Raw genomic sequence first — 23,161 nt, forward strand, 5'->3', positions numbered from 1 at the left:
TTTCTCGTATAATGCGCCGTTTTCGAGTAATTCGCTGTTCAAAAATTAAAAAATATCTGTGAAATTTGAAAAATTGGGTACTTTGACTGAATACAATTCTGTTTAAGAGATCCACATATATGTAATGTCATAGATTTAGCTAGTTATTCTGAAGGTAATTAATGTTTCTCCAGGGCTGACACAGCTTATTATGAAAACTTAAAATGGCTGTATCTTTTTATCGGGGCCGAAGTGTTTCTTTCGACCTCAATAATCTACCGTTAAAATATTTGTACCAGCCAAAGACTCACCCTGTATAAGAGTCCTTCGATGATTCTTTTCGATCCAAATATCTAAGTTTGGATATTTGGATCTTAACGACAAGAATTTATTGATCCTTGTCAGGCTGAACTAATCAGGATGAATACAGCATCCACTGTCATTAAGATGGAATGTTATCATTAAGCTATTGGTATTTAATGAACGGAGATGTAAGTGTCCGTGAAATAGCAGTAATTCATTACATTTCCGCTATTTACTGCTAACAGCCTAGAATTTACTGTTTTCACCACAATGGCGCGAATGGATATCTCTCCTGAATTAATTTCGATGGATTCGACAATGTAATATTAAATTATTCTAGTTTTAGGGGAGCGTAGGGTCGATATGGAGAGGATGATTAGTATAGTTCCCTACACCATCATTCCATTGAAGATCGTAATATTAAATAGAAGCGTTAAAGTTCCTTTTGTCCTTAAAATGAACTATACAGAATAGGACTCATGTGGAGTTGAGGCTGTATTTTTTCATTCTCTGGTTAGATCTGATTGAATTCTGGAGTTCAGACAAATTCTTACTCGTTCTGACAAATAGTGAATTCTAATTGAAAAAAAAATTGTGGGGTTAACTTCACCAGCAGCGTGGTTTTCGATAGACATGAAATCTTAGTTTCGGAGTTCTTAATTATTTTCAAATATACCGAATATACAGTATGTCCCAGAATGAATGGAGCTATTGGGCTCTCTGCAAAAAATAGCAAAAATGCTATCCCTGCAAAATGTCTTTGTTTTCTTCAAAATAACGATTTTTTCACCAACGAGTTGAGTTTCAGGGAACCACGGAAACAAATGAATATAATATAGTAGTGTTCTCGTGCTAAAACATTTTTAATGGAATACTTCCATAGATATGCCGAAAACTGTATCAAAAAGCAGTTGTCGTTATTCTAAAAAAAATAGAAACTGCGAATTTCCTCTTATGATGTGATTAATATTTCCATTGTTCAACGAAATGAGCGTTTGGGCCTCATTTATTGGTCTCAACACTTCCGGATCTGAATCCGATGGATTTTTTTAATGGAATTGCTTGAAACACGAAAACTTGCGTTCATTTGCAGATGTCGAGCATGTATCAGAGAAGGGAACAGATAGAAAAGCAGTATTATAGTAATGGGGACCTTGTATACAGGGTGTTCCTTTGAAAACTTGTCAGGCGGATCGGATTAGGCAATATTTCCCGCGAAACTTTTGCCAATGTGAAGAAAACATTTGAGAACAGACTGTATTTCTGTTCGTCTAGTAATGGAACATTTGATTAGTAGGTACACTAAGTATGAACCACTTCGAGGACTCAATAAAAATTTGCAAACAGTAGTATTCATGTAGTTGTAGAGGGACAAATTGTTTTCCAATTGAGGAATAGCTCACCCCATATATTCTCAAACTATTTACTCCAAACATTATCAAAAAAAAAAATAATTAATAAATCTGATTAATTTCAACTTCGATTTGCTGAGTGAGAGGGTTACTACTGTGTTCTGTTGCTTCTTTGAGGCCCCAACAGTTCAAGAAAACAAATAGTTGAATATTTCTTTACCCATTCAGTCGGATTCACACTTCCTCAATACCTTGGTTCGTATTCACACAAGTTATGAAGATGTATCATTTTGTAATCTTCATGGAGGGAGCATATTTTTCGAGTAGTTGGTCAGTCAGGCTTCCATACATATTTTTGCACCTCAAGAGCTGAAACTTCCACGAGATCACATTTTGTCATGAAATTTCGACTGGCGATTTTTCTTCCTAAATAATCCTATCGTCATGCATAAAGAATATTTTACGAAGACTGCTGGAGGTATGAACAAAATCATTAATTGAAAAAAAGACATTTTCGTCGAGGATAGATTTTTTTGGAATTTTTTCAGAGCGAATAGCTCTTATGAGCTGTTAGAGGATTATCCATCAATTCTGGGACAACCTGTATACAGGGTGAGTCTTTGACTTGCACAAATATTTTAACAGTTGATTCTTGATGTCACACAAATCGGCTCGGTTTAAAAAATACAAGCTGTTGAAAAACCATTAAAAAATGTTATTTTTAGTTCTGTCTCACAAATGGTTTCATCGAATGAAATGAATTTCGGAATATAGCTGTTCGTTTATTTGATTAATCTTTTCAGAATACAAGATATCACCCACGTCTTCCAGTTTTCTCATTATGACCATAACGGACCATAAAAATATCAAAAACTAGCTGACCCGGCAAACCTAGTTTTGCCATTTAAATTATTCCTAGGGTAGATAATAATAACTAACTCATCGTGATTGCTCGATTGGTCGTAAGAAAAAGGAATGCCTTTTTTCTGTTCTGTACAATTTTTTTTGGGAATATTTTGTTATATAAACCTTGCCCTAACAATAATAAACACAACAAAAAAAGAATTGTCCAATTTGGTGCGATCGTTTGCACAATAAAGCATTTTGAAGTAAACCATAGATCCTCCTTTATTAATATAGATTCAAAGAACCGAACTCTTGACACTAAGTTGGAGGCTACCTAAAGAATATTTGAAGTATTCTTTATATTTTCTCGTATAATGCGCCGTTTTCGAGTAATTTGATGTTCAAAAATAAAAAATATCTGTGAAATTCAAAAAATTGGGTACTTTGACCGAATGCAACTTTTTGTAAAAGATCCACAGATTTGTATATAGTGTCTTAGATTTGATTAGTTGACTAGTTATTCTGAAGGTAATGTTGTTTTACCAGGGGTGGCACAGCCCATTATGAAAACTCAAAATCTTTTTACCAGGGCTGAATCAGAAAAAATGGAATGGGAAGAAATTGTTTCTTTTGAGCTCAAGAATCTACTGTTGAAATATTTGTTCGAATCAAAGACTCACCCTTTATACAGAGAGGAATAAAATGTTTTTATCGAGCAATCAATCTTGGGCATTAAATATAAATCTGCTGAAATAAAAAAGTTATTGACAAAAATAAATTTTTACTTCCGAAAACGCCCATTTTGAAGAAAAAAAGATATTTCAGTCAGTACTGGTGAAAGTCTGGAATAGCAATCAGCGAGCTCTGTCCAAAAAACAAAACTTTTCAGTGTATCTGCTATCATGAGTGTGAAATTCCAAAAACCTTAATTAAATATTGATTTTAGACCAGCAAATCATCTCAATCTTCACGATCAATTTTCTCCTAATACCTACATCCATGTCGTGTCAGCATTAAAAGGCGGCTTCAGACAAAAAGACATAACTACGTTAAGGCTCATCAGCGCTGCACAATACCCTGCGTTCAACTCTCGAAATAATGAAGAATATTTGGGGGCTCACCCTTCGACACATGTGGAATAGACTGGAAGTATATAGTGATGTTATCGAACCAATGCGATGTTTGATTTACCGATAACGACAAAATTTCCGTCACAAACCGAAGCCGCCTTTTGTCTTTCGCTGTTTGTTTTTCGGCATCCGAAGAAAAGAAAGATGTACGTGTGGTACATCAATACAACGTATTGAAATGAGGTATCTTGTCGGAATACGTAAAAGGTTTCGATCGTTATCGTGAATCATCAAGTCACATTTTTACAGGACGTTTTTATTGATTGTCGAACAATGACTTACGATTAAGCGTATCGGTTTACTGGAAACATAAACCTAGATCCTATAGATCGAATTTTTCTGGAGTTCGGTTCATTGTTGATTATCTCTGAGGAATTTTGATGAGATCCGTGGAATTTTTACGGATAGTGGCAAAAGTTCGGAGAAACTGATGAAATTTAATTAGAGATGGGATGCGGAGTTTAGTATAAAAATATTGAACCATTTTATGGCTGTAGGATCGACTCAAAAAAGACTCTTGAAGACATTAAACTTTACCAAATTTTATTTGAATGAATAGTTTCGAAAAAATTCCTTGTCAAAAATAGTGGGGATCTTTCACATCCATTTTTTTCTTATTATTTTTCATTTTTTTTCGATTCGACCGTGATAAAATGATATAGCCATTTTGAGTTTTTATTATGAGCTGTGTCGCTGCTGGAAAACAAAATTACCTTCAGAATTACTAGCTAAATCTGTGACACTACACTTCAGTGGATTTCTTAAGCAGAGTTGTATTCAGCCAAAGTACCCAATTTTTCAAATTTCACAGATATTTTTTAATTTTTGAACATCGAATTACTCGAAAACGGCGCATTGTACGAGATAATATGAAGAATACTTTTATTTTACAAAACGTTCAAATATTCGTGAAATAGCGTTCAACTTAGTTTCAAGATTTGGGTTCTTTGAATTTTTGGTATTTTTATGGTACGTAATGGTCATAATGAGAAAACTGGAAAACGTGGGTCATATCTTGTGTTGGAATAAGATTAACTATGACTTGTGTTCTTCGAATTTTTGGTATTTTTAAGGCACGTAATGATTACCGTAGATTTGGGTGACTTGGAACCATTTTCAAATTTAACTTGTCATATTTTGAAAATGGTGACCTATTTTTATCTGATAAAAAGGTTTAAATATGCTCAATGACCCAGACTATTGATTACGATATAAACAATGCAATTTAAACACAATTTAAAAAAAATAAAATATGCTTGTCACAAGTCACCCATCGATTTGGGAGGCTTGGGAGAGGAGTTAAAATCCATTGATTTCTCGAGTCTTAAAAAATTATAATTCGTGACTATATAGTTGAAATTCGGTAAGGAAATCAAATGATAAACCCGTACTTCAGCCATATAGTATGCATAATGAGGAAACTGAAAGACGTGGGTGATTTCATTTGATAAAACCGTTTGTGAGAACTAAAAATAACATTTTTTATGGTTTTCCAATAATCTTTTAATCCGAACCGATTCGGAAAAAATGGTAAAGGAAAAGAGTGTTTCTTTTGACCTCAAGTATCAACTGTTAAAATATTTGTACGAGTCAAAGACTCACCCTGTATCTCCACTCAATAAAATAGTTTTTTCCTCTCGAGGCTTCAACAAGGAAACATTTTTCACTTATTGAATTGTTAACCATTGTTAGTGGCGGAGAAATTTATTAGTTTGTGTTCACATTTTTTTTGTCATATACCATAGGTATACGAGGTTGTAGCTTTGGATGTCGAATGACTTCATAAACTTCATAGAAAATATGGGATTATTTCGACCGTATATGTGGGAATCTAGCGTATTCCCTTGAACCGTTTGACTTGTTTATTCCTCATGTTTTCGGCTGTTAATTGAACATAACATGATAAAAGAGCTATTCAAATCTAGTCGAATAACCTGGTGGTATCTCATCCCATAAATATCACTATAGCAATAGATTATTCGTCCTCCGAAAGTTCCTCAGTATGTAGGCATTATTCTCACTTACGTTGGCAGCTCTCTGGAGTCTAAACTCCATCCTCTTTCCTTCTATTATGAGCGTCGATGTCCGGCCGGTGTTAGACTTTCTGATGAGTCAGGTTCTCCCTTTCCCCGAAGACTTATACGTTCTCATTCTCGCTTACACCCTAGTAATGTACTCATGTATTATATTTTATGATGGGACATACTGCAGGCCTTTTCCCCTTGCACTATACAAGCCATTTGGACGTAACCGAAACTTCACTCAGATGGTTGTGGAATAACCCGCATAAAGTTCAAAGTTTGTCAAGAAGCAGGAAGAATAAGCCTTTACTCATACTAGACGGTATTAAAATTTTTATGAGATCATGGAGGGAGTACCTACGCAAAACTTTTGATCTTTTAGTGGCAACGACATTTTATTCAGGGTTGGGATAAATTATGGGACCAAGATCCAAGTAGATATTTTCAAAATGAAAAATTTAAATTTGGACTCTGAATTCTACATCAAATAGTGAGTGTGTTACATTTGTTTTTCGATATCATTGAAACCTTAAGGAACTTGAGAAAAAAAAATAGACCCAGTGATTCGGTTTTGGTCATTATTCATCTTTTAAAAATCGAGGTCGAAAATGTGCCATTCATTTTTCTATGGAGAGTATCGAGAAGGAGAACAAACTAGATAGACGAAAAGAGTGCGCGAAAAACTTGAAATAGGACATGTGGCGCTGTGGAGCAATAACAAATATAAGGATAGAGGATGTACCTAATGACAGGGTTGCACTGTGTTGGTGCCTTTTTCAAATAGATCAGAGGATATATGGACCATCTTCATGAATATCATTCATATTTCTTTGATTAAATCATGGTGAAAAAAGAAGAATTTGTTGAAATTTGAAGATTTTGGAGATCAATCTAACAAAACAATTAATCAGAAACGAATATGTTTAACTATCTAACATCTGAAACAAAAGAAACACAAAATTGTTCTTGGAGAAAAATTGCTGCTCTCCTTTGTAGAAATTATAAAATATCTATCAAGTACAATTTTTTTAACGATATTGTTTAAAAAATATCTATTATGATAATTTGTATATGAATTGAATAATTGTATATAACGTCAAAATCTTCTCTTGCTTTGTAATTACAAATATACAGGGTGAGTCTTTGAGTCGTAAAAATATTTCATCAGTAGGTTCTTGAGGTCAAAAGAAACACTTTCTTCCTATACCATGTTCTCAGAAGCGGCTCGGTTTAAAAGATACAGATTGTTGAAAAACCATTAAGTATGTTATTTTCATTTCTTCTTAAAAACGGTTTTATCGAAGTACATTAATTTCGGAATAAAGTTTTTCATTTATTTGATTAATCTTTTTCGAACACAAGATATCACCCACGTCTTTCAGTGTTATTATTATGATCATTACGTGCCATAAAAAAATACCAACAATTTTAAGAACCCAACTATTGAAATTAAGTTGGACGCTATCTAATGAATATTTGAGCATTTCGTGAAATAAAAGTATTCTTCATATTTTTTCCTATATCTTATGCCCCGTTTTCGAGTAATTTGATGTTCAAAAATAAAGAATATCTGTGATATTCGGAAAATTGGGTAGGTACTTTCACTATTAAATTTTTTTTTGCGGAGAAAAAAACGATTTTGTTTGTTTGCTTTTTGATGTTTTTTTTTTAAAGATTAGAAAATTCTCTATCTTATTAATATGTTTTAATGTTCCTAGCTTCAACATTTGAAACAGGGTATGGCTTGAAAAGCAAAAGTGCGCACACAGTTGCCCGAATGATTCTATTGGACAATTAATATGAAAATTCAATTTAGCTATAAAAAGGCATGATGCTTTCCCCTTCTTCAACGTTCTACTGTTAAAGTTCCATAAAAGAAAATAGGTCCCACATTTTGCCATTGACCTATGCATACCGAACTCTAATGTTTTTTTATGCTACAAGGATAGGTAATCAATCTTTTCAGTTTTCTGATAACATGTCAATCTTTATGAAAACAAACTGATGTCTTTCATTCAAAATTAGCAAAAATATGCCAACAGATACTTCAGCCACTCCAGATAAAACCCGAACGTGGAGCTTCTGTCTTCTGTTATCATATTTTCATTATTGCTGAATCTGAGGTTTTCTTCTTTGGTCGACCACTACTTTTTTTGCTTGAACATACCTGTTCCGTCAACGCATCCCAGAACAGTACTTTCGAAAGATTCTTTCAGCAATATTGGGAATGTCGCTGGAACATATGGAGAATATTTCCACTCTCCTTCTATTTCCTCCTCAATTTTGAAGTAGGATTCAATAATAAAATACTTTTTACACTTCCGTGAAAAACATCTTTATAATTTCCTGATAATTTTAATTCAAAAATAATCCAAAATGCTAACTTCTATCTCGACAGGTCACCTGGGAAATAATAGTACAGCAAAAGCTAAGAATCACGTTTAGACACGAAAATTTCCATAGCCTACATGACGTCGAATTTTTTTGAATGCACGTTACATTGTTCAATGTATCTATTGTTCAATGGTTCATTCTTATTGCTTGCCAGCGCCACCTTGCAATTCTAATTCGTACATGTTAAGTTTCCGAACAGAACATCAAGGCTCATGTTCGATACTATTTCCGATAGCATATTTGCATAGCCCTTGAAAAATAGTCTCAAACCGATGGTTAACTTTTTTATTTTGTTCAACGAATAAGTCTCAAAATCCAGTGCCAGTTTACGTGATATGTGAAATATAATATAGTACAAGTGGCGCGCCAGACTGGCTGTCTTACCACACAATCCCCTTTCTTCGAGACATTTCCTGATCATTTTTCACTAACTCGCCATCCTCACCTACTTCAGGTCCTCCACCCACATCCACTTAAATTTCGTCCGAAAACCCGGCAACCCGATGCGCCGAAAATTCCGCATAAAATATGCCGGTAATTGAAAGGAAAGTGAGGAAAATGTGAAATATTATCGGCTATAAACATCCCCGAAACCTCGGGGGTATTATATTATTCCAATATTTCATATTTGAATTTCATTCTTTCCCAAGTGAGATGGATATCGAGTGATAGGCTGAAAGGGGCGCGGTGACCCGAGCACACGACATTTCAGGCATTCGATACCTCGAGAACGCCAGAATACGAAATTAGGTTATTCCATATTTTTATATGGCCGAATGAATTGCCCTTTTATGGCCCGGAATTCCCGGCAGTTTTTGAACGCGAGCAGTTGACTTTCACGTGAATTGGCCATGATTTATGGGCGTCATTCCCAATGGGAATCATTACGGGCTTTATCTGCCCTGAAATGGGATGTTGAAAAGATGTCTTTCTTGAGGAGGAGGTGAATACTCCAAGAAAATTCTGGCTGTCTTGGTTTTCGATTTTCTTCAAAATGTAGTTACGAAATGCGGTAGGTGATTCTTCGTTCGAAAATATTAATATTTCTTGAAGAAACATGAGATCAGAACTGAAAGTGCCCCATCTTACCATAGCATTGGTCGAAAAAAATTTGTCTAAAATGCTCTCTAATCCCAACCCTTCCTAAAAAAAAAGGCCCTAAAGGTTAGAAAACATTTTTCTAATTGATATTTTGACTCGTATAAATATTTCAACAGTAGATTATTGATGTCAAAAGGAACACTTTTTTCTTTTGACATTTTTTCCGAATCGGCTCGGTTTGAAAGATACAGGCTGTTGAAAAAGCATAAAAAATGTTATTTTTAGTTCAATCTCACAAACAGTTTTATCGAATGACATTAATTTCGGAATATAGTTTTTTATTCATTTGATGAATCTTTTTCGAACACAAGATATCACTCACGTCTTCCTGTTTTCTAATTATGACCATTACGTAGCATAAAAATACCATAAACTCAAAGAACCCCACTTTTGAAACTAAGTTGGACGCTATCTAATGAATATTTGAATGTTTTGTAAAATAAAAGTATTCCTCGTATTTTTTCGTATAGTGTGATGTTTTCGAGTAATTTGATGTTAAAAAGTATGTGTGAAATTTGAATAATTGGGTACTTTGACAAAATGCAAATCTTTTAAAAGATCCGTCGATGTGTAATGTCACAGATTTAGGTATACTCCATTCACTTTTATTTCAGCACTCGGTTGGCCATGGAAATTTGACTCATTTCACTCTGTATAGTACGAAAATGTGGGGTTATGAAGCTTGTCAAAACATTTTTGGGTTTTAAATGAACGCTCTGTTCTACGTAAAATTTTCTGTTATTACGTCTTTTATCACAATGTCGAATGTCTTCGGAAAATCTGTGACGAACATAATTGAAGTTTATACAAACTGATTGAAGGCATACCAAATCCATGTTATTTGCATGGAAAATACAAGAGATCAGAATAATACCAAAATGAGCACTAGCTTTAGGAGAGTTAATGTTTGTTATCTTCTTTGGCTAAAGTTTGAATACGTTACATCAGTTGTAGATTTCAAAAATATTAACCCGAAGATGAAATGCGTATGATGCAGTTGTTGGGAATGGGTATCTCCCGAAGGAATTAACAGATAATTACAAGAACAATGATTGAGTTTTCGTATAACGTTGACGGCCGTGTCCTTGGTAGGGTTGCGGAGTATAGGGACCTTGGAGTTCTGTTTGACCAGGGACTCAGTTTTGTACCACATGTGAGATCTATTGTTTCAAAAGGATTTCAAACGCTTGGTTTTATTTTGCGAAACTCAAGGTGGTTACAAGATAACAGGACACTTTTCACTTTGTTTAATGCTCTTGTGAGGTCAAGGCTCGAATATGGATGCTTAATATGGAGCCCGGGATACGATGTGCATGTCAATAGTTTAGAGAATGTACAGAGGCGATTTTTGAAGTATATATGTTTTCGAATTGACGGTGTTTATCCAAACAGGGGTACTGCACATGCAAATCTTTTAAGTAGATTTGAAGTTAATTCTCTAGAGCGACGGCGTACTTATTTAGGTATTCTGTTCCTGATGAAGATTTTATCCTCGGTAATTGATTGTCCCTACTTGCTTGCCCTTATAAATTTTCATGTTCCTAGACTACCCGTGCGAAATATGACCACATTTTACCTACCTTTTCCACGTTCTAATGTACTTCTTTTTTCGCCTCTGTATAGAATGTGTAGTGATTACATGTCCCATCAGGACATTATTGATATATTTCATTGCAATCCATCTGATGTAAAAAGGGCCATTCTTGGTTAAATTTATTTTTTTTTTTTTTTTTATCGCGAGTGTGAGCTTTTTTCTCCAATGGAGTTTTTTTTCAGCTCATGCTCTGCTTTGGGTATTATAAAGGTGCTTATTGTTTGTTTAGCTTAGTCACGAATTGTACACGAAGTTAAATTATCGTATCATTTTTTATTGTAAATTTCTCCCATTCTATAATTGGCCTAGGCTGTGGAATGGTGTATTACTTAAATAAATAAATAAATAAAATAATAAATAAAAGAATGTTAAATTCTTCAACAAAAATCATCTTGCATCATTATAAGTAAAAGGAATTAAAGGAAGTTTCAAGTCAAGATGAACTTCACCTTTGAACAAAAATTTCACATGAATAAACATTTAACAGGACAACTGGCGCGTATTTGTGGCTGTTCATCTTGATACATTGATATAATAATAATAATTAGGTATTTATTGGTACCTTAAGACATTTACAATGTATTGGACAAATCAAATGAAAAATAGAAAAATTAATTTTCGGGAACTTATTCTACGATGACATTCATCGAAAATCCTGTAGTAAACTTTTCGCATTAATTCACACAAACATAAAATTCTCAAATGCCACCACTTTTTTGAGTCTCCCAATAGAAGGAAATTCTTTGTCATCCTCTTCATTCACAATCTGTCTGATTGTGGAAATATTCAGTTGAAATATAAGTCGTTTAGATTCAGATGAAACATTATATAAATTCTCTTACATTGAATATGTTCGCTACCGTCTGACTTATTGTGGATTTTAGAATATCAGGGTATAACTATTTGAATGAGCGGACCTGAATTCTTAATAGCACTTCCTGAAACCCTGTGTGTTTTTTCAATCACTTTCGGCATTTTCGTAATAGAAATTAATATTAGCTGTGGCAACGGCGTTGTGACATTAACGACATTTTATGAGTGCCAACCTTACTCGACCGTTCTAGTTACAAGAACTTGAGAAAGTTATTTCATGGCCAACCGACTGCTAAAATAAATGTGAATGGAGTATAATTATTCTGAATGTAATTTTGTTTTTCCAGGGGTGACACAGCTCATTATGAAAACTTTAAATGACTAAACCTTTTCATCAGAGCCGATTCGGAAAAAATAATAAAGTAAAAGAATCTACTGTTAAAATATTTGTACGAGTCGAAGACTCACCCTGTATTAGTATTTACATATTGACATGAAAAACTATAAATACATAGAGAATTTCAACAGAATATGAGTAAATATCTCTTGCCCTCTAATTTCATCAGCGAAAACATAATTCAATCACGTTACAATCACTATTCGAATAACCCTATTTTTTTTTAATTATGAAAGATCATACAGACATAGAGACATGGACTGTGCCTTACTTTCTATCTATGCATGAAATACGGTCAAAAAAGTGACAGAGAGAAACTTCTTTCTCTCTCTTTCATGCTAGTTTTTTTTTTCTAGAATTTTGATTGGTCCGCACTACGCACTCATCTCTATGTCAAAGAAAAGAGACAGTTATTTGCAGACGATCATTTCCCCTTTTCTATAAAATATAAAATTTCATGCTAGTATTGCTCAGTCCATGTTTCTATGTCTATGTGAAAGATCGAGAAAAAGATAAATTACATAATATCGAGCATTTTAGAGATATATCTCTTTGCCTTTCAAATTCATCAATGGAAAAGTTAACAAAACACCCATTGTTGACACATCATATCTCAGAAGGGATATATTTGACCCCATCTTTTTCCACGAAATATGTAGGTATACCAAGTATACCCAGTATTAATGGTCTGATAAGAAAGAATTTCATGGAATATGTTTTTTGAACTTAAAACAGATTATACGATTTTCACAAAATGAATTTTTAAACTACAACACGTGTTTAGCTATCACAATAGCATCTTCAGGCTATCTTCGCCCCCCTGAAGTTCGTATAATCTGGAGTCAATTATGGATTTTCATCGAATATTCATTTCATAATTTAAGTACGATATTAAATGAATGTAGCTTATAGTTACGTGCAGAAACATTATTTGAAATTTTTACTTCAATTTTCCCCAACATATATAGATATTGACCACTTTGGGACACCTTGCATAAATAAATTAACTACTTCGAGGTTAACATTTCATAATTGTTGACCTGACAAAATCTGCTATCATGAAAGGGTTTACTTTGCCCATAAAAAGTGGAAGTAAAAGGCATTTTGTATAAAGAAGTATTAGTTTTATGAAAACAATGGGCTGACCTATATTATGGTGTGGTCCAGGTCCAGTGTAGTTATTCCTCCTCTGTATCGGAAATACGTAGGTACTTACTGTTCAAAGCTCTCCAAATAACAACGTATTGCTCACGTCCCCTGTAAAAATGCCATAAAGGTGTGCCATTTCTTCCTGTGTTATCTGGAAGGCTTGGGACCAAAGTAACCTAAACCCTCTCCCACAAATCAGGCGGTAATCTTGTGCGTCAACAGGTCTTAAAACGGTAGTCTTTCCGCAGGAAAAAACACATCCTTTGTTATCTTGGTTTAACTTTATTATTTTCGATTTCCTGTGCCCAAGTGATATATTCCCGTGCTGATGCTGTGAGACTGTTTAGTGTCTGTTACGGTTCACGTCGTGTTTGTTTTATTTAGGTTGTTCGAGTGGCTGTTTGTTTACAATAAGCTCACTCTTTCTCCAGTTTCCTATCCGTTCCGAAGATCTCCCCGAAATGCCCGTTCTCATAATTGATGGTCGGTTGTGAAGCAGCAGCCCTGTAACTTCCAAAACAGATTCGTCCGTTCCAATTTCGTTTTAACTTTATTTCAGGAGCTTGCCAATACAAGGCGAGGTCTCGATAACGTTATAGTGCTTCAATAATTCCTCTTTCCTCCTCTCCATTTGCTGGAATCGGCACCAGATTGTAATTACGTTCAGTTAACATTGATAAAATGCCTCCTAAACTTTTATTGAACTTTACGTTATTTCTTTTTTCGGTTTGTTGGAGGAAAGGGCGCCTTATTAGATGAAATGAACTGAAACTAGTGCTCTTGTATTGTCGAAAGTGTACACTTTATTTCTAATACAATTGTGATTTATTCGAAGAAGACATATGGTATTGTTTGAAACTTTAAGAAAGAATGAAAATAAGGGCTGTAGTTTTTCCTCAGATCTTTCAGCTTATCTATATTAGTTACACTGATAAATGCAGGATGCATCAATGCTCGAACATAATATTTTCGATAGATGCATTTTTTGAGGCAAAATATCGTATGAAATACGATGAAGAATTTATTATTTTTAACTAATTCTTCTTATTATCTCTACGATCCATGTTACACACATAAAAAATGTTGGATGAACTGCTCGGTACTGATTTCTGTGTTCATGTGAAATGAGATATGTATTGATAAATGAGGAAAATAAGGTCCATATCCAGGGTGAGTCTTTGACTCGTACAATTATTTTAACAGTAAATTCTTGAGGTCAAAAGAAACACTTTTTCCCATACCATTTATTCCTATTCGGTACAGAAATTTTTCATAATGAGCTTATCCACTCCTGGAAAAACAAAATTGCCTTCAGAATAACTAGCTAAATCTGTGACCACTATACATCTGTGGATCTTTTAAGCAGAGTTGCTTTCAGCCAAAGTATACAATTTTTCAAATTTCAGGCGAATTGATATTAGAAATAAATTTTTTTTTTCAAGTACCTAATTTCAAATCATATTAATTCTTTCTCAACATCTAATACAGGAAATTTTTGCTGTTTTCATACGTACCATATCTGTTTCTGATGAAAATAATCCAAAATTATAATCGAACGTAGAACGTAGAAAAAGTTGACGAAAAATGAGGTAAGGTGAGAAATTTTTTGAAAAACACAAGAATTCAAATATCTCGGAATCTGTTGATTCTTGGTTATCAATAAATATGGCTCAAACCACAGCAAATGAGTGATACTAACACCTCCTCCAAGATTCACGTCTAATTTGGAAACACCCTGTATACGTGGTAATTTTTTTTAACAATTGATTAGTGGTAGCCTTTATTCATGAGAACAAGACCTAAGATTATGAGAATTACAGTGGTAGAGTACAGAGTACATAGTCTCTTTTCAGATAATGATGTATAATTTGAATGAAAAATTCCATTCATATTCTATTAGCAACCAATTTCATATTTTTAAAAATTACCTTGTAGAATTCGAAACCTCATTCAATAATTCACTGGAAATTATCAGGTATTAAGTATTTATTACGAGTGGAAAACGACTGCTGAAAAAAGCTTCTTATCCTTCGTACTCTCGTATATTTAACAATGGGTTTTCACCACTTCAAACTTGTCCTTCTTCGAGGAGTATATCTAATATCGAATTGACAGTTTTAATTTTAATTTACTAACGTAAATTTCAGAATGTGATCGACCTGTAGTTTCAATGATCAAGATCCCACCCAAGATTCTCATTTTTTTAAATAACCTTTTAGAACCATCTGAAAAACTCAACATCTGTTAGTGTATCTCATGTATTTAAGTTAACAGTCATCCATCGTCAGTGAATGGCTTCTATTCTTCTATTGTCGAATTATCGACATCCTCACGATGCAACTAATTGACCACTTCTGAAAAATAAAGAATCGATTCAATTTGCCACAAAAGACATGTCATTGTATTTCTGAACTATAATTATTTTTTCAGTTATTCATCAATAAGTGGTAGTCACTGTGTATAATCGATTCTACCGTTAACTGTTGTTGAAAAGAAACCCGTGTATAGTTATTCAATTATGAATCCAGAAGGGAATTTAATTGACTTAATTGAATTTACCAATATTTCTTTTCAATACTTTTCAAGTATTGATTTATTCGACTTTTTCTCCGGAACACAATAAAATATGCATTTTTCAAATGTAAGCGAATAAAACTCGATTGTCTGTTACCATTTTTGATGTTCCTCACAACATTTTGCTTGAATTCAGCTGTTCCATTTTCTCAGCACGATTTCGACAGGAAATGTGTAATTTTGTCAATTCCAACTAATCTGAATGAACAAGATTACCAAGTCTCATGAGAACATTCCGTGTTGATTTCTTTACCTATTGGTGAGAAAATTTTCAATACGAAAAAAAAAGTTTCTCTGATTCTAAACTATATAAACTTAGTTTGAAAAACAAGAAAATACTTTCTAGAAATAAGAAAATTTGCTTCGTTTTCTATTACATTTCATTTAGAAGTGCTGAAAATGAAGCAATCTTCTTTTTCTATTTTTTTGTCTCATTTCCATATACTAAGGAAGTACATATCATAAATGTATGGACTCGTACTATCCAACGTCAATATTTTTTTTTTGGTAATTCAGCAACTATTACCATATTACTGTTCATAATTGATTCACATGATTGTCGAATTTTATCGAAAGCACAAAAAAAAGAATAAGCATTTCTATTATATGACAGTGTGTGGTATTAACGGACTATTTCGATCTTTTATACGTGTCCTTATAAATTGTGAAACGCAATTTCATTTGTGGCTCATTCAACAATTTCTAATTTCGCTAGAAGCCTACAAAATTTCTCACCATATGCAACTGCGGATGAGAGGTGAACTTCCTGCATTAATTAGCTATGTTACACTTCATTCACCTCCATAATGGAATAAGGCCACTTCGGTTCACGATAAGGCACCCTTATCGACAAAAACCATTCACTGAATTTGAAGTTGCTGCACTTTACACGGTCGTGTTCAAACACGCGGAAGAGCATGTTATCAATATGTAACACAGAGCGTCGGTTAAACATGGGAAATATAACCCCCCATCACGTCAAGCAATGGTATCCATCTCAGTAAAACAAAATAGAAGACATGAGTTATTTCCAATCTCTTTATGTATAAAGAAAATAAAAAATAATTCAGATATTTTTTTTTCATTGATTTCTGAAAAATTATGTAGAACAATGATGACATGGAAATCCCAGCAACTGGGAGAACCAATTTCTGATCAAGCTTGGCAGAAAAGTTTAACTGCAGCCACTGAAGCTAGCAGTAATTTGCAATTTCAAGAAAACGTTAAATAAATATGAAAGACTTACTTCAAAATATGAAAATACTATCAGAATGATGAAACTGAAAAATTCAATGTCAAAATATTTTATTACTCAATATATTCTCCTCTTGATTGGACCTCCAAAGCTTTAATTACCTCCTCGTTGAAGGAAGTGATTCAAACCCTAAATCACGAATTTTTTGCATGGCAACATGAGATTTGTGTGCAGGGGCGTTGTCCTGCAAATACAAAACACCTTTGGGTAGCCTTCCGTCTTTTCTCTTTAATTTTTTTCCGTAGATTGGTCAGTAATGTCGAATAGTAATCTTCGGTTATTGTTCTACCCTTATCCAAAAAAGATTACTTACATGACTTGATTACTCCATGGAAATCACAAAAAACTGAAGGAAGAACTTTTCCAGCAGATTTTTTGACACTAAACTTCTTAGGTCTTGGAGAACCAGAGTGTCGCCATTCCATCGATTGTTGCTTTGTTTCTGGATCGTAGAAATGTACCCAAGTTTCATCCACAGTAACAATTCGGTTTAAGAAGTCTACATCGTTTTCAAATCGAGCACAGATCGAACACGATGCTTCTATTCTTGCACGCTTTTTGTCAACATTTGGGGATCCATTTTGCAGCAATTTTTCTCATGTCCAAATTGACGTGAACTATATGATGAACGCATTCGTATGAAATATTCAGTGCTTCAGATATCCGTTTTAGCCCAATTCGACGGTCTGATAAAATCATGTCATGAACTGCATCGATATTTTCGGGGACTGACACAAAAACTGGCCTTTCCGATCGGTCATCATATTCAATGGAAAATTTACCTCTTATGAAGCTTGCAGTTCAATTTTTCACGGTCGCATACGAAGGACATTGATCACCAAGGGTATTAAGAATATCTTCGTAAATCTGCTCATCTCTTAACCCTTTTAAATACAGGTACTTCATGATGGCTCGGTACTCCAATTTTTCGATTTTCACAATTTCGGTGGACACTTCTTATGAGTTATTGTTCGCTGCTATGGTAACGCAATATTTTTGTTATTCATGGAAATGGTCTAGGCTAACTAGATATCAATACATCCTCGTAAGGCTTTTGGCTCATGAACAGTCTAAATTTGTGTTCATACAAAGTATAGAACACTTAATTAGATTTAGATCTATAAGTTTAGTTTGAAGTAATGACATATCCTCAGGCTCTTGAGTTGGAGGATAGCGTCTTTCAATTTTGATTCAGTGAAGGTTGAAATATTTCTAAAACTTGGAAAGTAATGAAGCCTAGTAAAGAATGTCCAGCGTTTTGACACAAACACAGTTGTGTAGCAAAGTTGATCTATTTTTCAACTGTGTTGATATAAACTTTCATTTGATACACACGTTTTCATCGATAGCTGTTTAACTTGAATAGAATCTCAGCATATATTTCGAAAAGGCGCATTAATAAAATCATTAATGATGAATCTTCACATCAGAACAACAAGAATGTTGAACAAATAATCCTAGTGCACAAGATAACAAATCGAAATAAATAAATAATATTGCAAAACTCAGTGAAACATTTCATTCGGATTCCACACAACCCGATTTACGATGAAAATTGCTCTCTTTGAAGTTAGAAGCTTGATACTAGTTACTCGGAAGATCAATAAGGAGTATTCTATTTTTACAGATGAGATATTCTCGGGACGATGAAGAAACATCTGGTGGCAGCAATTTTGTTCTCTCTGGCGGTTGCAACTCACGAGCTTGATCCTTGTAAGTATGAATAACATTGGCAGTAAATGTTGGCATAATTTTCTCATTAACTTTCGTTTCTCGGAATGATGGCATCTCTCATTATTTTTGTAGCACAATGTCTCACACCCCTTGGCATGGAGAATGGCATGATTAAGGACGAGTACATTACTGCCAGTTCTTCCTTCGACCACGAAAACGTCGGACCACATCATGGAAGGTGAGTAAATAATGTAAAGCTATTTATTTTCACCGAGAACAAGAAGAAAAACGTAGAAGTCGTAGAAGATTTATTTCATCCTTTGCTTTTCATGTTTTTCATGATAGTTGAATTAGTTTCGTAAACACAAATAAGCTGAGAAGATCAAAATATATATTTCATTTTTATGACCATAGAAAATCAACTAAACAATAATCCAAAATGTTTTCTTGGCACGAACATACAAAGAGACTAATGAATATTTTAGGGATTGAATGAAATTCAGATTCCTAATAGTATTTTACTCAAGCATGATGACCGGTTTCGCATACGTAACCTATATTTATACAGGGTGTCCGCGCCATGGGGCAGCGGTCGATTTATCAAATTCTATTAACTTGACAAAAAAGAGTTTCAAATAAAACGTTCCTATTTTTAAGTAGAGCATCTCCTAACCCCTAACGACCCATATTTTTTGTTAATCATTTGAAACAACTAGAAGCCAACAAAAAATCTTCAAATAATGAACAGAAAAAAAAATGGTTTGCCATTGAAAAAATGAGGATTTTAATGAATTTCTGTTTTGATAATGGATCTACGTTTTCGTGGACCCTGTATATAATTTGGTTATTTACAAAGAAAATTTTTAGTGTATCATTTATTGACTAGACACAGTCCAAATTTGAATCAATTAAATAGAATAGGGACAGAGCCACAGTTCTCTATGTAATTACCTCAAACTGTCAAAATATTAATAAAAAGTCATTTTTATCGAAAACCGTTGAGAATTCGAACATAGTCGTGTTATCAAACTAATATTCAAATTTAACAAGGAATTCAAAAATGTAAAAATATATAAGATGTTCCATTTAAAATAACGAAGTTGATAGCTTTAAAAAAGAAACAAAACACTTTGTATAATTCTAAATAATTTTAATAGATGCTCTACTTAAAAAGAGGAAAGTTTTATTTGAAACTCTTTTTTGTAAAGTAATTAGAATTAGAGTAATCTAGTCTGTATATAATGAATATTTCTTATGAATAAAATTTTTTATTTCATTTTTTTCAAATGACTTGTTTATTACTTATATTCTTCTTTTATATTTATGTAGCTGAAAGATCACAAAACAAAATTTAGTAGGGGAGACCGGGGTTGGTTGTGACGGGGGCTGGTTGTGACAGAGCCTTTTGCGCTCAATTAATAGATATCAGTCGCGTCGCGATTATTCCAATAGAGCCAGCTATAGCTATTACGTATTGCGCCTGACGGTGGCTTTGATCGCTAACGTACCGCGTGTGTTTGGATGATTTATGTATTTTCGAGGTGCTTTAGGAAATAAAAGTGACGCCAAATATTGTTGTGTGAAGTGACTAATGTAACAGCTGAAACAAGTATTGTGGCGTTAAAATACTAATTCAGGTATGCTCTTTCTCACATATATAAAATTATTTGGCCATTCATAGAAATAATGTTGGAAATAAGATAACAAAGCAGAAATGTGCTTTGGGGTTGGTTGTGACATTCCAAAAACACAGCCCAATAGTAAAACCAACCACATTGAGGCCCCAAGCACCCCCAAAAATTCACCATCTAAGACATATTCCCTTTCCTTTCCAGACTTAGAACTTGAAAATTCACCAGGACCTTCTGGCATCACAACATATTTTTCTCCAGAAGATTTGAGACCAACACCAAAGGCTGGTAAACGTCTAGTTAAAAGAAAAGGGCAAAAACCTGGTAGATCGGCTATATGGACAGATACTCCAAATAAGAAGGAATTAGAAGAAAAACAAAAGATGAAAGATTTGAAAGAACAAAAAAAAAAACAAAGGAAACCGGTGTCAAGAGAAATATATGCAAGGGTAAAGGTAAAGCTAAAGCTAAGACCATTTAAGCTAATAGCGGTTCGGAAGATGAAGGGGAAACTTTCTGTTTAATTTGTCACGAACCACGAACCTTTTTCCATCTCTCGACCTAAAGAAAAATGGCTGCAGTGCACCAGTTGCTCTAGATGGGCTCATGAAGAATGCCCGGATAAAAAACCATATTTTGTATGCAATCACTGCAATTCCGATGACGATATGTAGGGGCGTCACAACCAACCCCATAAGCGTCACAACCAGCCCCATGTCGGGGCAGGTTGTGACATTTAGAGTTTTTTTTTTAATTCTCAGTAGCCATGTTTGTATTGCTTTCAATTAGTTCGTTTCTATTTTTTTCTACAGATATATGTTTAAACTAAATAAATATGCGTTTTAGAGCCTTGAGTTTTTTTGTCGAGATGTACAAATAATTATACTTTAAAATTGGCACAACCAACCCCGGTCTCCCCTACTTTTTTTGAATTCCAAATATCTTGAATTAAATTCATATAATCTATTCAATAAGACAATTGAATTTTCATGAAAATGAAGAATCATAATACAGTTGTGACACCCTTAATAAGCTGTTTTAAACATGATTTCATTAGACAGAGAGCAATTATTTTTTAATGTTCTATCGTCCTCAGCGATGACATTTCTAATCGAGTGACCAATTCCCCTTGTGTAAGTCTCATTCTGTTAATTTTTTTTTGCTGAGTTTGATTTAGTATCTTACCTCGTACTCTTCTTGAGTTGATATTAAAGCGGTGGGTTGAGGAATGAGGATAAATTCTCATCATATTCAGATACAGTAGTTTTTTCCTAGATAACCGAATATTAACTCATCGAATATTGTTATTTATCACATAATAAATCTAAATTAACGTCAATAGAAAAATAACTATCCCACTCAGATAAGAACTTATCACCACTTTTCGGAAATACCGAGTCAAATATCCAATTATAACATTTCGTTACAAGCAGGTGGCTAGTAAATCATATACATTACAAGGGCTGTCGAGAAAAAGGTACCAAATTGCAACATAATTAAGTTGCGGTTGTTGGGGCAATCCGCCTCCCCAGAAGAAGAAAACGGCAAAGATACAAATGACAGGGCGAAAGATGAAACCGAACCCGAAAACATAAAACGCAGCTGCTGAAACTGGGGAATCTAGTTCCACCTCTATACTTCCAAGTAGTAGCTAAGGCCTGCCAACGGACATCCTGCCTTACGTGTTATGCCGTCTTACCACCTGAGCTCTATTGCGAGGAACGGAAAGGATGTTATGAGAAAAAATATTGAAATGATATTTTAAACGCTCATTTGGAATATGATCTGTCACTTCGAAGGAAGTTTCTGACATGCAAAGTATGGCCTGCTGAGTTAAATTTGTTTGATGTCTCTCGAACTGTTAGTAATTTGAAACTTCACAGTTATTTATGATCGATTTGTATCTACTTTTAATAGGAAGGCTTAGCACCTTCTAATTTGATGCGTGGTTTAACCTGAACATGTGAAAATCTGCGAATTTAATAGAACTTCCGTTTTTTTATTAACGCCGCAGTTCATTCACTTCACAATTTTCGAAATGAGTGAAATTTGTTCACTGAAAAAATGTAGGGGGTGTCCGGGAGACTTGAACCACCTCAAATATTTCAATTCAAATTTCGCGCTACCGGTATCGTAAATAGCTTGAAACATACTCGTAACAAGGAACAACTAGTTGCGCCTCCATTTTGGCCGCCATCAGAAAAGTTCGGTAGTGAGGAGGTTGAACGGGATCTTGTTGTTAGGAAATAAAAAATTGAATAATTTTTGTTTGTTAAACTTTCTGAAAAGTTCAATAGATGCGTGGTCTTATTTAGTTTTATTGCTTTCATTGATTAATATTGTTTTACAAACGATGAGCCTTTTTAATAATAGTTGTAAAAGTTCCAAGAAATCATCTGCTAAATAGAGTAAAAGGGAGTGCGTGAGGCTTGACCCATGCTATGGTCGGGAGACATTATCTGTGGTCCAAGTATCCCGCACTGAACTTAGATAATAGTTTGCTTCAAAAAAAGAAAATTGAATAATAGAAATAATTATAAAATATACAAAGGTTCAAAAAAGTAAAAAACATCTCGCAAATAGGTGAGAGTGACTCTGAAATAGAAAATATGTATTTCATACACTGATACATCTGATGATGAAAATCTCGACATAGAATATCGTTGGTCATTAGAAATTGTTTTCTTTCAAGATTTCTCCTGATAAACAAACTTATGGTCAAGTCTCTCTCGCCCCTGTTCAACTCTCCCATGGGTTAGGGAGACATGAGCCAATTTTCGGTTCCTAAAAAAGGAATTGATGTACTCCAAATGTTCATCTCATCATCACTCTTTCATTATCTATCCCATTATCATCCCATTTGGGCATGTATCTTCACGCAAAAAAATGAGTTGCTACCATTTACAGATACAACTCAAGTGGCTTCAGACTGAAAAGGGGTTCAACTC

The 23,161-nt window shown here is 34.1% G+C and overlaps 1 protein-coding gene across 1 annotated transcript in view; it reads left to right on the forward strand.

Annotated features, from left to right (window-relative positions):
• Positions 1-23,161, forward strand: part of LOC123318264 (discoidin domain-containing receptor 2-like) — a 70,018-nt gene that overhangs the window by 16,049 nt on the left and 30,808 nt on the right. The window contains exons 3-4 of the mRNA XM_044904883.1: positions 18,536-18,621; positions 18,715-18,820. Of these exons, the coding sequence (XP_044760818.1) occupies positions 18,555-18,621; positions 18,715-18,820 (173 nt within the window). The 5' untranslated portion in view covers positions 18,536-18,554. The remainder of the gene's footprint in view (positions 1-18,535; positions 18,622-18,714; positions 18,821-23,161) is intronic.

The sequence above is a fragment of the Coccinella septempunctata genome, chromosome 1 (genome assembly GCF_907165205.1).
Source record: "Coccinella septempunctata chromosome 1, icCocSept1.1, whole genome shotgun sequence".
In the NCBI taxonomy this organism is placed as follows: Eukaryota; Metazoa; Arthropoda; class Insecta; order Coleoptera; family Coccinellidae; genus Coccinella; species Coccinella septempunctata.